The sequence below is a fragment of the Calidris pugnax genome, unplaced genomic scaffold (genome assembly GCF_001431845.1).
Source record: "Calidris pugnax isolate Ruff unplaced genomic scaffold, ASM143184v1 scaffold41, whole genome shotgun sequence".
NCBI lineage: Eukaryota > Metazoa > Chordata > Aves > Charadriiformes > Scolopacidae > Calidris > Calidris pugnax.
Genome location: NW_015094509.1, coordinates 6,703,742 through 6,720,711, shown reverse-complemented (window position 1 = coordinate 6,720,711; position 16,970 = coordinate 6,703,742). Strand labels below are relative to the sequence as shown.

Below are 16,970 nucleotides of genomic sequence, written 5' to 3'. Positions count from 1 at the left end.
GCCTCGCATTAACACTTTAATGTTTATGCATTTAATATATTAGGCCACACAACTGATTAGGAAGGAATATGCTTTTGCTTTTTTGCTAACGGTAACATTTGTTTTGCTTGTGAGCTTATTTGTCGGCGAGTAATATTACCTCCTCTATGAGAGTTTTTGAGGTGGAGGGTCTTAATTTCATGTGAAGATTCAGAGAGTCTCTTTCCCCTTCCCACCTCCCCACTGCTGCTCTCAGGTGCGACCCAGTGCCCAAAATAAAAGAGGGTTGGTGTGACACGCAGCACCCAGGAGGAGCTGCCTTGTAACGAATAATGAGTATTTTCTCACACTCTTGTCTAGACAGTCAGTCATGTAAACACAAGATGTCTTTAATGGCATCATCTGATGATGTGAAATGATAGTCTGTATTTCGACGAATGCCGAAGTACTGATTAGGGTAATAAATTGCTCTCCTTGAAGATTGTCAGTGTATAATACTGAGGTGGGGGAAAAGCCTAGAGTTTCACTTCTCTGTCGCTGGTAGTGGCAGTAAGTAGAAGCGGCAGCACCTGGGTGAGGGCTTCTGGGGAAATAGGTTTCAGGACATATTTTTCATTGGTGGGTTAATACCTGTCTTGGCTGGCTGGTTGGCAACCAAGGAGTTGGTATGTCTGGAGACTGAGGAGCACAGGTTCTCGGGTACACCAGCCACACTGCCAGAGCTCTCTGGGTGCCTCTGGTTCTCACCAGGCAAAGGACCTAGACCTGTACAGGAATATTGATACCATCTGGTTTAGCAGCCTAAGGAATTAAAAAAATTAAAAGCTCTAACTCTTCTTTTCACCGATGATATCAGTCTAGTCTGCTAGTTAGCTGTCTGCATTAGATGGGAGATTAGTAGCCTTCTTCAGACTGGGGTGGTGCTTGCTGTTGGGAGGGAGTCAGGCCACCCATGCTTTTTGTCTTAGGGGCAAGGTCTCACTCCCCAGGCACACACATTGGACCTAACAGGCCTAACAGGGCCTAACATAGAGGCATTTGCATGGTGCTTGGTGGGATATTTAGAATAAATCCACGCTGTCTTCACCTTAGTTACCAACTGGTAATGACCTAACAGGCTGACTGACTTTTTTCATCATTTGAAATACCACAGGGAGGAACTGTGTGCTTGACCCACGGGGTGAGGAGCAGTCTGGCCCAGGCTGGCCAACGCCGCTCCACACCTTAGAGGATCTGGACTTGGCCATGACGAATTCCACAGTTTAAAAACAAGCAAACCCCAGATGTGTATCCATTACCTTCTCGGTAATCCCTATGTCATCTTTTCAGATGTATAACCATGGAAAATATCACCTCCTACACCCATGTTTGATTCATATTGAGCCTAAAGGACTTCTGGCATATTTTATAAATATAAGCAATGCCTTTTAAAAGTACAGCCATAATAACTTTTTTTTTGCTGGCAGAGTAATTTAATACCTAAAGTTGCTCTGAATCTAAGTAAGTTATTTTAGATTATTTTATCTAGTCTATATTGGCGAGTTCAGTTATAATTAAATCTAATGGAATATTGGTATCAGTATTCTCTTAGGACTTTTCTAAAATGGGTACAGTTATGCTTTACATCGTGTAAGCACATTAAAGTTAAAGGAGTTCACATTTATTTTGCTTCAGACTTTTAGCTGCGTGTAAGAAACTATTTATTGTTTATTTAGGGCCATACAAACTTTGGATTGAAAACATAAATATGCTTCTAGAGAGCAAGTTTGGAAATTTTAATTGGCATTGGGAGAGAAAATGTTCTTACTTCTGGTGGTAAGAAGGTGTGTTCATAAGAGCACACAAACAATACCAATCTGATGCTGATGGCATTTTATTTTCTTGGGTATCAGTCTAATTCCATGTGTAGTTTATCAAGCAACAGACAATCCTGAGAAGGGTATGTCTTCCAGAGATGATGGTAGAAAAAGGACGCAAATTACTGGTTGGGGGAGTCTTTGGGAAGCCACATCCAAAGACACCCCAGTTGTTTCCTCTCTAAGTATAGGAGAAGCAAAGGGAATGATTGCTAACGTGGAGGGGTTGTCACCTCTTGTAGAAGAGGCCAGGGAGTGGGTTTGGACACTGGTTGTTCTGTTTGTTCTTCAGTTCTTCATGCTGGAGGCAGTGGGCACCTCTTCCTCACTTCATTTGGGCCTCCGTGTTCAATGAGCTGCTTTTGGAATAGCAGTAATAGTTCCTGTGACTTGAAAGAAAACCACTCAAAACACACAGTTTTTGGTAGCTTGTGAACATAATGAAGTAGAAAAATCCAGGAAACAATGTAAACAGGAAAATAGTATTTCAATAATGATTGTGGGACCATTTGCTTATTTACTGCCCTAGTTATGCATACATAGAGGCATTTGCATGGTGCTTGGTGGGATATTTAGAATAAATCCACGCTGTCTTCACCTTCGTTACCAACTGGTAATGAATTCAGCCATGACAAGGGAATTTGTAGAATTTATTTTCTGGGGTCTTATGGAAACCCGGAACAGTCGCCACAATTGTGCCCTTAATTTTGCTTGTCTATTCTTGCTAAAGTATTTCATAAACAGTTATGGTGGTAGTAAATCTAGATCTAGAATGTATTCTTCATCCCTGCATTGCGTTGTATGTTCAAGCGTTTTTACATGGTAAAATTTGAAAAGCCAGGAAGGGGGAAAGAGAAAAGAGGCGTTTGAAGAAAGAAGGTGCAGTTCTGACAGAAGTAAGTTTTTAATTATTAAATAACTGAAAGTGAATTTATGATAGTTTTGGAACTGTCAAAACATGTCAGATTGTTAAATGAGAGGAAAAAGATTATTTTTCTATTTTTTTCCCCTCTTTTTTTTAAAAAAAAAAATGTGGTAAGAGAAGTTTATTTCCTTCAGAAGAAAAATAATATGGCCAAGCCATAACATTTTTGTCTCAACTCTGATACTGAACTCACACATTGCTTGTTTTATAATCCGTGTAACTATCTGGCCTTCAGCTGCTAAGCCATGAGCATGGGACACGTTTTTTTGCCAGTTGGCACCTCTCACCCTAGAGAACTGAGACGGAAGAGAGTGCTTCTGATTTTTCGGTTGGTTGGCACGATGGTAGGACCAGTCAAGGTACTACCATTATGGATGAAGAACATGACCCAAAGCATTGTCTGTCATTCAGCCAGTTTACTTGACCCACAAGCTTTTCCTACTGAAACGGTAGCACAAAAATCCCTTTCGGCTTCTGGGAGACAGAGTGGAGATTGCATTCTTCTTGAGGCTTTTTTTAGCACGTCTGAAGAAAGCACTGATAACCTAGCCTGAGATAACTTCAGTGAACTCCCAGGATGCAGAATTTCTTCTAGCTCCCGCATATTAAATGAGAAGAAATGGGTAAACTGTGTGTGCTTTCATTTATTCTCAAGAATAAGCTGGTGATATGAAAGATTCAACTAAGTGAGCAGAGGAGAACCAAGATAAGACTGCAGCAAAGTTGCGATACAGCTCTTGCGAGAGGGTCATCTTCAGTATGTGAGCTTCATACCCGACGTGCTAAAAAGGCAATGAAATGTTAGGTCATCTTGAAAACTTTGCTGTGCACATCCGTCACCCGCCCCATGAGCATTCTCATTCCTGCTGGATAAAACTTGCAGGGCTAACATTTTATGGCAAAAGACAGAGTCTGAGTGTCTGAGCTGTTTTCTGATACTGCCCGTCTGCAAATCACCTAGGGAGTAGAAGTTCTTCACTGGGGAACTGGAAACCGGGTGATGTTTTCTTTCTAGGCCAACAATGTGACTGCATCTGGTGCTGACAGAAAGTTGTGTCTATATTGTCCCTGTCTGAGATCAGTTGTTTATAGCACAAAAGCATCCATTGTATTTAGGTCCTTGTTTATTCATTAAGGGAAAGTCAAAAGGGCCAAGAGATGAATGGAATGAAGACTGGACCAGTCTCAAGCAAGTCCCAGGCATGCTTGGCTGGGCGAGGGTCTGCAGTGGTGGTGTCCAAATACCACGTTTTATGGCTGCATCATAGGACTTCCAGCTTTTCCCAGGTGTGCAGTGCATGGGGGGGGGAGGCTCTACCATATATATCAGGCTTATACCATGTATTCTTGAACACATCCTTTCCAACCAAGGCAGATACCTTGTAATACTGTCCTGCTCTGTGGAGTGGCAGGTCTGAGAGTCTGGAGTTGTGGGTCTCCACAAATACTGCCTTCTAACGGCGTGGCCAGATCTGAAGGAGGGAATCACAGAATGATATGGGGTTGGAAGGGACCTCTGGAGATCGTCTAGTCCAACCCTCCAAGGTTCTTTCCCTCACTTTAGCGTGCGAGCATTATGGATGGAAGATCTACGTAATTTGTCCTCTTAGGTGGACTTTTGGGTTTCCGTCTCCCAGTTCATCACTATTGTGACTCACAACCTGTAGTTACCTGCCTGCAAATTCTATGCTGTCCCTCTGAAAATAATCAAAATTAGTCCAAAGCCATCATCGGCATTACATCCTGCAGATTTAGGTCTCAATTCATATAGTTTGGGTGGCGGGGGGGCAGGTTCTAATCCCGTGTGTCATATGCAGGGTTTGTACTTTCTGTGAGTTTAAAGGAAGCAAGACAATGGGCTCCTTTAATTTGGCAGTTTTTATTTTTATTTTTAACGTGTTGGCACAGAAGTAGTAAGCACTGTACAATCAATATAGAGCGTCTTTTAAGAATCTTTCATGCCTGGATATACATCTGGAACTGTTTGCACTAACTAAAAGTAAAATAAATGCCACAGCGTATTATACCATACTTTTTTTCATTTAAAAAAGGAAATTGGAAACACACCACTCCTAGAAATGCTTGACGTTGAATTGGCTATTGAAATGGTATCAGTAAAGTATTTATATATTCCATATTTTGTTCCATACATCAGCTTTCCTTGATGCGTTAGACTTGGAAGGGTGCCACCTGAGCTGAAATGTTGCCATATATGAAAGACCGCCTTGTTTTAAAAATGGACTCAAATCTTTTAGGATGCAGGAAGTAAATCAGTTTGAATACATGCACATCTCTCTTTGCCCCTGCTCCTGCAGATTTTACTTTGTCTCTTCCCTATTTGTCTTCAGAAGCTGGCTATGCTTACAGTAAATATCAAGTGTTCACCTAACAGCTAAATATAGCGATAAAAAGGAAAAATACCATAAAAACTGAATGAATGACAGGAACAGTATAGTTTCATGAACCAAGAAATCCACAGAAGAAATATCATAATTGAAAGTTGGTTTTACAACGTTCTTTAATTCAAAATGGAGAAAATACTTCTGTGGTAAAATCACAGTTCTTCACTCTATGCTGTAAAAGAGATTCAAGAATGTATATTTCAAAATGTTAGGGTTTGTGGTTTTTGTTTTTTTTTTTTTTTTAAATCATAAATATAATCTAAAGCAAATGCAATAGACCTCTGCATACTTGAAACATATTTTCTGAATTTATTCTAAGTCTCTCACTGCACCAGAGGGTTGTGTGTATGGATTAGGACTAGACCATTATTTCACCATCTATCTCCATCCTGAATTGATTGCAGTGAACGCTGCAGAATGAATTGCAGATGTCTCCTTTTCCCTCCGGTTTGGGGGACCTCTGGTTTCAGCCCCATTTGATCTGAACTAGGCTAAGGAGTGCAAATCTGTCACTGTTTGGAGGGATTTGGTGGAAGAAAACTTTGCACCTGAAAGAAGTCACTCTCAGTATCTCAAATATCTCTCAAAGATACACAGGCGGCGTTCTGAAATGTGGGATGCTGCAGGAGGCTGCCTGTATGAAACCTTCTGTTTTGTCCTTACTAATTCAGGATTATTATTTAAAATATCAGAGTCCAACAGAAAAAAAAAATAAAAAACGAACCAGCTTTGCAGATGAGGAGTTTGGTTTGACACAAAAGCATAGAAATTAAGCAGTTTTTAACGTGGTTTTCCTTAAAGTTCTTCCAAGTTTCAGGCAAAGTCCAATGTATATGCTCCTGTGTTACAAAACTGGAGGAAATGTACACAACATCTTACATGGGCAGGATTTCACGAGAGTTTGTGTGAAAAATGTCTATACATAAAAGCCCTCGTGGAATAACACGGTGACTTGGTTTAGGGGAAACTTGGATTGTGAATGCAATTTACATACGATGCTGTATGTAATATCATCAGACTGCTTTTTAAAGTAAAAAGTTTTGTTGTGAGTTAGTTATTTGGATTTTTTAAATAAAAAAAAATGATTTGTTGAAGCTGAAGTTCTAGGATAACTATCAGACACTACAGGCCGTAGCAGTTCAGGTCACAAGAATTGGGAACGTTTTTATCAGCGGTGGCTGCTTTGTGCTCCATCACCACTCCATCCCCTGAGACATCTTCCTCTTACAAACAGAGCTTCTGGGGCTGTGGGTGGTGGGACAGAGGTGGGTGTAGAGCTGATGTGGGCAGGTCTTCCCAGCCCCATAGCTGCCTTGGGCATGAGGGAGTTGGCTGTAGAGGTAAGGAATAGGTAAATAGTAGCAGTAAAGAGCAGAATGGCTCCCACAGGAGTTTTACTGTTTGAAAGTGGAACATTATAAATGCTGCAACGGAGGAGGGGGTTCTCCTGGGTGGTGGTGTCCTCCAAGCACGTGGAAGAGCTTTGGATTTTGCATTGTACTTCTTCAAAAGCCCTTCCCCCCCCAACACACACCCTCGTGAGGAGAGTCTCTGCTCTGACAAGATAATCTCGTACCCTGGTTAGAAGTGTTTTGAGCTGTGCTCGAGAGGAGCCTTGTATCTCCTTACAGAAGACAGGGCTAGGGAACTCACAGACAACCAGAGATAAATCTGTCTGCCTGCCATCATACAGTAGCAGAGCGGGGTTTAGGGCTTTGCAAGGGGGAGAGAGAGGTTAAGCAAAGGTAAGTGGCCTGAAGAGGCTTTTTTTTTTTTTTTTTCACCCCCAAGAGCTCCAAAGGAAGATAATTGGGAAAATCAAGCCTAACGTCGTCAGATTTATATGAGAAGTGCAGGGTTCTGGGGATAATTTCGGCGATCTTTCAAGGGAGTAAAAACCAGTTGGATCGCGGTGGAACGGCAATCTGAGATTGGAGGGCGAAACCAACACACTGATTTCCCACGACCGCGTTCAATTTAAGTAACAAAACATTGCCAGGTTTTTGGGGAAAGCCTCCCCCCTCCAATCTGAGCGCGTTGCTGTTCAGGCCTGAGCTCTGAAAGGTGGCGAAGGAGGGGAGCAGGAGCCGGGGCTGGCTTTTTACTTCTCAGCAGCTGAATTGGAGGATACAGGCTGTGCCTGCTCGCTGCGAGCAGCAGACTGTGAGAGGAGTTCGATTTCTCTCACTCCTTCCACCCACCTCCATCTCCTCTGTGCCTGTGTCTGCGCTCCCACATGCTTCAAATCTGTGTACCTGGACTGCCTTCCTTAACAGTTCAATGTGAGTGTTAGCAGAATGAAAACCAGATGGACCAGCAGTTCCCACTGTTATCTCCCCACCAGCTCTGGCAAGCCTCCCTTTCTCTCTCCTTTCTTGGCATGGCAGAAATATTTGCCTTTATTTAGGAGGGCTTGGGCTCACTGCTGTGCCTCTTTCCCTCTGTTGCAACATGAGCTGAAAGCTATTTATTCCCTTGTTGCTGAGGTTGGTTGAGGTGAGTGCAAGATGAATTCGGCTATTAAGGAAGCAATTAACATTTCAAGATGAGTTTTCATAGTTCTTTATATTAAAGGAATAGCTTGTTGAAGATACAGATTTAACTGCTTTAGTATAGCGATATAGAAGGGAAATTTGTAAAGAATATGTTTAAAAACCTGCTTTTGTTTTCCAGCATGTAATAATTTACTGTTGCTTGATTTGCAAATCGCAAACCTCACCTGTCTGTGTAGCAGCCTTAATATTTAAGCTAATCATTTGGGATATTGTTCCCTACACAGCTGAGGTTTACTAACCTTAGATCAACACTACAGATCCTGTAATGCTGTATCTGTATTTCCCTCGTCCTGTTTTCGGGGTGTTTCACTGCTCATCTTCCCCAAACTTGTCTCTGAATTCTATATGAATAACTCCCTTTCCCCGAGAACCGAAGCATTGTCTGTGGGGACTTCTGCAAAGGGTGAAGGTGGCTTCTATAACTGCAGTACCTGACACACTGCAGCTCTGGGACATACTTCTCAGTTTCCTCACTTTCAGGCAACGAAATATTGGTATCTACTATGTATTGTTAATTTTTCTGGGGCTTTTTTTGTTGTCGTTGGGGAGGAGGGGGTTGTTTTGGAGGGAGTTTGTTGTTTTTTTGTTTTTTTTTTCTTTTTTCTTTTTTACTTTTTGATAATTCAGTGTTCTGAGTCTCGTATGAACATACCCTTCCTTTGTTAAATGTGTGCATTGCATTTAATTTCTCTCCGTGTGTCTCGAGGCAAACTTCAGATCTGATTGTTCGGTTGAAGTTTGTATCTTGTTAGTAAGAATGAGGAAAGCACGTTACAAAGGGGAGTGATGGAATTTATAGAACGTGACAGACTTTGCTATTGTCTTGAATTAAAACCACAGCCGTACATGCTCACCCATTAGCAGCGACACTTACTTGCTTTGCAAAATAGTTTAATGGAGCTCAGCAAGACTTGTGTAGCACAGTGTATAAAACAGATAACCCTGGCTCCCCAAAGAAGGGGTGGAAGAATTTTTTAACGCCCATTGAAAGCTCAACTTGATCTTACTCATCTTTACTCAAGATGGCTCACTAAACTCCTGGCATCAGCAAGGAAGCCTTAATTTTGCTTTCAGTTGGTAAATGTTGTCATGTTTTGCCCATTCTCGATAAATGAAACATAAGGGTTTGGGTGGTGGGTTTTTTTTAAATTTTAACATGGAGGTGTCCAAAAAGATGTTGGAAAAAGAAGATACTTCTCTGGCTTCTCTATCAAATATCTCGCATCTCTAGCTCTTTAGTTGCAAGAGAACTGTTCTGTGCGGTTTTGCCTTTTGTCTGTTATGTTTTCTTGGGGAGGTATGTTTCTACTCATCTTGCAGGTTTTGAACATTTAAATGTGTGAAGGTGCAAACTTAGATACTTTTAAAAAAGCAACGGTATTATGTATATGTGACGACTGACTTACCGTTTTGGCACGTTGTATTTATGTTTCTGGTGAAAGTAAGAATACCAGGGGCAGGGTGGCAAAGGGATCCAGGAGGCGCACAGTATTTAACATAACTATCTCTCCGTGAGAAGATCCTTCTGTTAAATAAGTACTTCCAAAGAGAAGCGATGGAGAGGGCAGCAGGTGATAGAAAGAAGAGACGTGAGAAGAGCTGGCTTCAACCAATATGCTACCCAATATCTCACCTGTACTGAAGAGCTTCGGGTTTTAGTTCTGGAAGAGCTGTTGTAAGGGGATTTATTACCTTCCTGTCTCTTCATCTGTTTTTTTCCTCCTGGCTACTGGGGGAGCCTTGACGGGAGGTGGCAATATTGCAGCTCCAGGAGTGCTTGGGAGGTAGCATCTGTACGTGCTGGAAATGAAAACAAAAGATAATGCAGTACCGCTACAAATGAGGTCTTACCATCTGTGTTACACCTTCTTAAGTAAGGTTTAGATGATGTAATTTGGGAAGAGCACACTGGAGTAGATAATCAGGTGTAATCTTTTGCAGCAGATGCTGAAATGGCTCACTTCTTGTCTTAGCTTTTAAGTTTGTGTCAGAAGGGGTGTGCTTGGGGAAATAAACTGGTGTGTTCCTGTGGTGTGTGTTGCAGATCGCACTGAGAAGCATTCCACAATGCCAGACTCACCTGTGGATGTGAAGACACAATCCAGGCTGACGCCTCCAACCATGCCACCTCCTCCCACTACCCAAGGAGCTCCAAGAACCAGTTCATTCACGCCCACAACGTGTAATTAGACCTATTTTCTTCCTTTTTTTTCCATATTCTATTCTACATGCAAGAAACCAAAATGTGCGAAGGGAAACCTGCATGACATGGCAGGAGCAACATTTGGTTGTACTGTGATAAAGTAATTGAGCAAAACTAAGATCACAACACGTAAAAGTTCCTGAGTAACATGCTCTAGCTCTAGGCAATCCTGCTTCAGCAGGGGAGTTGGACTAGATGATCTCTATGGTCCCTTCCAACTCTAGAAATTCAGTGAAATTCAGTGAAATTCAGTGAAAAGCATCTTTAAGGTATAAAGTAATTCAGCTCAGAGTTATGTTGTTAATTTATTGACAGTTTGGACGCAGTGTCAAAGAACAGTGAGCACTGGTTTCCCATGTACTTAATGCTCAAATCAGTCTTTCTGTGAGAAGTACAGAAAACTTTCCTCTCTCTCTATGCCATTCTGTTGTTTCATTTAAAGGATCCTTTTCCCTTTTGAATAGAAAGTTCAATCATAATTCTTCAGGGTTTTTTTGTTTAGGTTTTCAGAGTGGGGGTAATTCATAAAGAAAAGACGTATCTTCATTCCACTCATGATTGAATGAAGGATTCTAATTTAAGCCCTATATAATGTCTAGTTAATACTGATATAAACCAAAAATAAAGGCCTGTTACTGTTTCGTCTTGAGATTTCTAGTCTGTGACCACTTCTCTAAATCACTTGGGGCTGATAGTTTCACACAAGAAACTATACTAGTCTTGATGGAATTACTCTGCATTTGTATCAGTGGGACTGCGATTTGAATCTGGCACGTTGTCTGGACTATTCTTTTCACAGCCATGAAATGATCCACATTTCTCTTACCAAGATTTAGCTGCAAATTTTTTGGTCTCTTTTATACTGCCTTGTAATAGTATAAACATGAGAATGTGTTTACATTTCACATTTTAAATAAAACATTTTTAGAACAGTAGAATACATATGCCTAAACAGAATGAAGGCAGCATTTTCTATTTGTCTTGCCTATGTCTGTTTTAGTCCCTTTCTGTCTGTTAAATGCCTTATTTAAAATTCACCTCTATGCAGAAGGCCAGCTGGAGGCCTTTGTACTACTTATCCCAGGGAACCCTGTCCTGACAATTTACATGGAACTTAAACAGAGAGGAGGGTTTGTGCCAGCTCTTCACGTAAACTCAAATTTAACCCAGTGACCCCCATCCTGCAAAGATTTCTCTGTTTTGCTTAACTCCAGCACCTGGATCATCCTAGGAGCAGTTCTGGTCTAAAGTTAAATTGTTTCTAGGTTTTTGCAGGATGGGGCTCTCAAAAGGTTAAGCTTTCCAGTGTGATGCACGTTGAGCAGTTCAGGGTAATTTTTGGCATTCGTAAAAGGAATAAGACAATGCTCTTCTTTAATCACTCTTAAAATCCTGAGTTTACTCACAAGATTTCGGAATGTTTTGTTTATTTGATTTGGTTCAGCACTTTGGAAGGTGTGTAGCTGAATTTTTGGGGCTGTTTATATGAAGACTAAAAGTCTAAAAAAGCTTAATTTTAATTGCCTTTGGAGTTTGGCCTTAGCAGTTCCAGCTTGTACAGTAAACAGTCACTTCTGGTGGAGTGTCTGTTATATTTATTATTACTACAGGGGGAATGACTGTAGGCCAGGAAGATCATACTTGCTTTCTGGTCAGGAGTATGCTTGTTTTCTTTGGTTTAGATGATTAAATACTCTTGACGTTCATTAGTGTGAAATTTTAAAGCCTAAATTCTGTTTTATTAATAACATGGTTTTATTTTAGAAACGATGTAGATATTTGCCACTTGGCAAAATCGGACATCATAAAGAGAGATATAACCAGTAGCATGGAATGGGCCATTATTAAAAAAAAAAAAAAAAAAAAAGAAAAAAAAGAAAAGAAAGAGAAGCTGCATTTGGGGAGTGTTTCTATATTTCTTTTTTTGTGGGAGAAATTTTATCAGCCTTTCTCCTCCTCGTATCTATCCTAGGTAACGAACTCTGCTGTCCTATGCTTTCTTGATCATAGCCCCAGGACCCTCTGCCTAGAGCAGCCCCTTGACTTGAGTTGTTGGGTGGTGTCAGGCTAGAGCAGGACGTGTTTTCAGTCTTCCCAATCCTCATTTACTAAGTTCATGGTATGCTGACTTTTTGGCTCTGCAAGTTCCTTGCAATCACGATGTATTTGTTTACTCAGATACCTCACTCCAGCCCAGTGCTCGGAGAGCACAGCTTGGATTCCTGCTTTTTCCATATCTTATTCTCCCTAGCAGCGAGAATAGACAACTGAAAACTAGGATAAAACACAAGCAGAAACTAGATAACCATTCAGTGAGTTTTTTTTCTGTAGGACTTCCAGAAGGGCACTTCAGTCACTAGGGCAAAAGCTCCTTCAAAAGTATTGTGGTAGTGATTTAGAACTTGTAATTGGGTGGCGATTTAAATCTAGTAATGGATGTCGACCCTCAAAAAGGACTTGCTGTCTAAAAATAAAGATGACTGCTGGAGAAAGTGACAAAGAGAAAGGGATTGTTTGGCTTCAAAGGTCATTAAGAAAGGCTGGAAGTTCTCTAAGTTGCTAGCTCGCCAGGGTTATGCTTTTAAATAGGAAGCAATTTAGACTAATACTCCTATGCATTTTTAATTGTAGACAAGTTCCTGGTTTCTGATGGTTTTTTGCATGGGTTCAGAGTGGCTTCCCAAAAAGAAATCAGCAAATTTCTCCAAGGCAATGGCCAGTTGAGAGCGGCTGCTGCCGAGTAGTGTGTGCCCACACCTCCCAGTGCTCCGGCACAGTCGTGTTTCCAGGGAGCTCTCCTTTTTCTTGCCATTCTGTGTCGTTTTGGCGAGTCAGACTTACACAACCTCGACAGAGCGTGTTTGACTGTTGCTCTTCCAAGTAACCTGGGTGGAAAAGGATGTCCTCAGTTTGATTCTTTGCTCTCTTCTGGAGCGTGGATAAGAATCAAAGTGAAACCACTGCCAAAATCTGTCTGCTGTTGTCTTCACTATGTCTGCATCAATCTCGTTGCCATAAATTTTGAACACTTAGTACTTTAGATAGTTATTCTCACAGCAGCCTTGCAACAGGAGGGGAAGGCTTTCGTATCCTTTTCGGAGATGTGCTCTTGGCACACAAAAGCCGAGTGGATTTGCTCGTGGTCTCCGAGAAGTCTTCAGAAGTGCCCTTGCTGCAAGGCTCCGGGCCACAGGGAGCGTGGCACCATTTGTACCTGCACAAACAACTTTGTGGGCTTCCATATGTTAGCAGCTAGGAAATCTGTATCAGAAAAAATAACCTTCTCATTGGGTGGTGTAAGGTTAAAACGTGAAAGTCCTGTTTTATAAACACAGCTGTCAGTTGTGTGTACAAAACACGAGTAAAAATATTCAGAGATAAACTGAGGTTTCGTGAAATATGTCTGCACGGTTTTTTCTACCCCCAAAGAGCAATTTTTTTTGGGTCTTCAATCATACAGGCACTCGTGCTCTTGCTCCCTCTGTCTTTTTTAAAACCCTCTGACAAAAGGCTGATATTCAAATGATGCTTTTCAGGTCCTGGAGCGCTCTGGGCGGGGGGGCTGTGTGAGAGGCAGCTGCTGTTACTTCCTACCCATACGCCATTCGGTACCAGCTACTGGGAAATAGATATAAACTGCAGAGCCTCACTCTGTCAAAAGGCTAATTATCTTTGATTGTGCATCTTAATTAATTTTGAGGTCAAGCGCAGAAAACATAAGCTGATGGATTTTCCCCCCTGTCTTCTTTCTCTCTCTCTCTCTCTCTCCCACCCCCCTTTTATTCTCCCTTCTCTCTTTTTCTTTCAGTAACCAATGGCACTAGCCATTCACCAACAGCGTTAAACGGAGCTCCATCTCCTCCTAATGGCTTTAGCAATGGGCCATCCTCTTCCTCTTCCTCTTCTCTGGCTAACCAGCAGTTACCGCCAGCTTGTGGAGCTAGGCAACTCAGCAAACTGAAGAGATTTCTTACAACCTTACAGCAGTTTGGCAATGACATTTCGCCAGAGATTGGGGAGAGAGTGCGTACCCTTGTGCTAGGACTTGTGGTAAGCAAAAAAAAAAAACCAATGATATAATAACTGTGCTCTTTTTCTCTCCTTGTCCCTCTTTTATGCTTGGCATGTTTATTAGATAAGAGTGGGTCACATAACTACATATATCGTACTTTAAAGGATAACAAACGTGCAAGAATATGTGCTGGCTCTTGCTGCTGGACCAAATATCAGTAACTCTACTACCTGCCCACGAGTTGGCAGATATTCTCAGCCAGGTATGGGCTGGACTCTTTTTTTGCCAGTCTAGTATTATTGCTGTAATGCTGCGAAAGGGTTTTCATTCCGGACCGGCAGCACCCCTCATGTAGACATGCCTTGCATTATATGATGGGGTAAAATATGGTTTGGCTTGGGAAAGTTGAGTTGGCTGGGGAAGGGAGGGTGCCCTACATGCATAGTCCCACAATACTGGTTAAAAGGATGAGCTGAATGGAGATTTTGAGCTGAATTGGAGATTTTCAAGACCTGCCTGGATGCAGTCCTGAGTAATATGCTATAACATGCTCTAGGTAATCCTGCTTCAGCAGGGGAGTTGGACTAGATGATCTCTGTGGTCCCTTCCAACTCTAAAAATTCAGTGAAATTCAGTGAAATGTGTGTTTGGGCCATTGTTTCACAGTGGAAAGCTTTTTCTTTATTCACTGAACCCAATAATGAGGGACCTGACGGTGCATGGCTGCTACTGAAGTCACCTTATAAATAAGGTTATCTTTATGTTATTACTGCTGTCTGAAAATTCCAGCTTTTTCTTAATTACATCTGTCCAACTGGGCTGCTACTTTACGGGCAAACTGTTGTGAATCTGGCCCAGGATTCTTTTTATTCCCAGTGAAGTCCCCTCTCCTTCACAACACATTGTTGTGTCCCGTGTATCTCCTTGAGCAATAATTAGATGTACCAGCAAAAATGGCTGCTGTGGTGCTTTAATTGACATTTATTCTGAGCAGCTGCAGTTCCCATTGGCTTCATTTGGAGCTGAGACTGCTTTAGTACTAGAGCTCAGGTGTCCTCTGCTTGTATCTTCACAAAACCCCACCTGACAGCAATGGGTGCCCCCTTCACTCGACTCTGTGTCAAAAGGAAGTTAAATGTGTAATTTCAGTAAGCCCTACTCTCCATTTGCTTCCATATCCAAAATGCCTGTTTTATGTGGTTTTGCTTCTCACATGGTTCTCTGTGGAAAAGGGAATTAGTAAAGAAACTAAAGATGGCTTTGGGAGCATCTATCTGCCCTTGATTTTCAGATCAAGGGCTTGTTAATTACAGTTGATTTCTACCTTCGTCTGAGCTCTGAGGAGCAAATTAGGACCTTTTCCTTGGGAATGTCCATCGCTTACTCCCATGGCCAGCCCTGTGCAGCGTGTGATCTTCATGATCATGCCCTCAGCTGCAAAGTAATGACTTTCCTGTATAGCCTAGAACATAGTAAACAAACTATTATAAATAATATAAACAAAATGTAATAAAACAAAACATTACAAGCACAAGAGGCAAAGTGCAGGTTTCCTTCTCAAACAACGAGGAACGTGCCTGCCTTTAAAAAGTGTGATTTTTTTGGGGTGTGCATGTTAGTTACCACTTCTGCACAGGGAACAAAATTTCAAGGGTCTCCAGTAGAAAAATTTTTAAAAAATGTTGAGAAAGGCAGTATTAACTGATGTTTGAAATGTGAGAGCATTTCCATGCTTAGCACCTGAGAGCTTAAACTGTGCTCTAAGCAACAGGCACTGAATGTCTGAGATGCTGGTGGTTTTCTTTCAGTATTTTAATAAGGTAATAATTTAATATGCGGCATGCTTTTCTTTATCCTCTTACCTATATCAAGAACGAGTTATTAAGCAATTTCAGAGTACTTTGGTTACTGTTTCTCTTGCTAAGTGTTTTCATTATTTTGTCACCAAGACAGAATTTTTTTTCTCAACAGAATTCTACCTTGACAATTGAAGAATTTCATTCCAAACTGCAAGAAGCTACTAACTTCCCACTGCGACCTTTTGTCATCCCATTTTTAAAGGTATTGCACAGTTCAGTGATCTGGAAAGTATTTAAAACCATATTCTTGCTAGGTCACAGATGTGTGTTACAGTTTTTCTTTTTAAGAGACTCAGGAAAATGAAGAACGTTTAAGGGCTTCTTTCCATAGCTCAGTGCATGGAACTACATTTGAATATAGAGTCTGGGGACCCTTTCTGGCTCTTCACAGGAACTGTCAGTTCCTTAATTCTATAATCACTGTTGTTTTTTTAAATTTTCAGTTTGTAGGTATAGAAAAACTTTTACAAACTAGGTCTTGAGACTTAGCTATAAATATAATAATGTCATGTGCTTGCAGAAAGCTAGAGTTTTGCAAATTTTGTGTGATTCAGAATAAGGGGATGTCAGGAATTTCTACTACCAGCCCTTTCCTGAAGTGCTGCTGATCATTAGGTCATGATGAGATTGTGACACTCGGCCATACAAGGAAAAAACCTAATTATTTGGGTTCCAACCACCTGTACAAATGCGGTGTCTTGAGAAGGCTGGTCACTGTGTCCACTGGTTTATACTTAATGCACCTTTTATTAGAAATTAAAGACAAAATCTCATCCAAGAGCCAATTAATAAAATACAACACGTGATGTGCAAAAAAAGAAGTAAAATCTTCTTTGAAGTCAGGAAGTTATTCAGCAACTACCTCCTCTGAACCGCCGTGATCTCCCAACAGCTGACGTTGCCTTCTCAGAACGTGTTGTGTTCTGTTTTGGTTTTGCTGTGGAGATGAATTTTCCCAGAGATAAAGTATTTATTGTTCCCATATTTTTTTTTTCCCCCTATTGTCAGCGTGTGGGTGGACATGTTGCATTATTTTAGTCATTGTGTTGAAGTGTTCCTAGCTATTCCGTTGTCCTGAAGCACTAGCATCCTCAGTGGGTTTGCTTTCATGTTTTTTTCCCCTTCTTGGTTGGCTGTGTGGATGGGCTCTATGCACATGCTGTAGCTTTTACCTTGCTA

The 16,970-nt window shown here is 41.3% G+C and overlaps 1 protein-coding gene across 3 annotated transcripts in view; it reads left to right on the top strand.

Moving 5' to 3' along the window:
* RUNX1T1 (runt-related transcription factor 1; translocated to, 1 (cyclin D-related)) overlaps positions 1 to 16,970 on the top strand; it is a 101,105-nt gene that overhangs the window by 34,343 nt on the left and 49,792 nt on the right. For 2 of the 3 annotated variants that reach the window (XM_014965384.1, XM_014965385.1), the window contains exons 2-4: positions 9,762 to 9,899; positions 13,729 to 13,970; positions 15,904 to 15,993. In XM_014965384.1, coding sequence (XP_014820870.1) covers positions 9,762 to 9,899; positions 13,729 to 13,970; positions 15,904 to 15,993 — 470 coding nt within the window. Of the gene's footprint in view, positions 1 to 8,769; positions 8,795 to 9,761; positions 9,900 to 13,728; positions 13,971 to 15,903; positions 15,994 to 16,970 lie in introns of those variants that run through there. The other variant, XM_014965386.1, reaches the window with a different exon arrangement.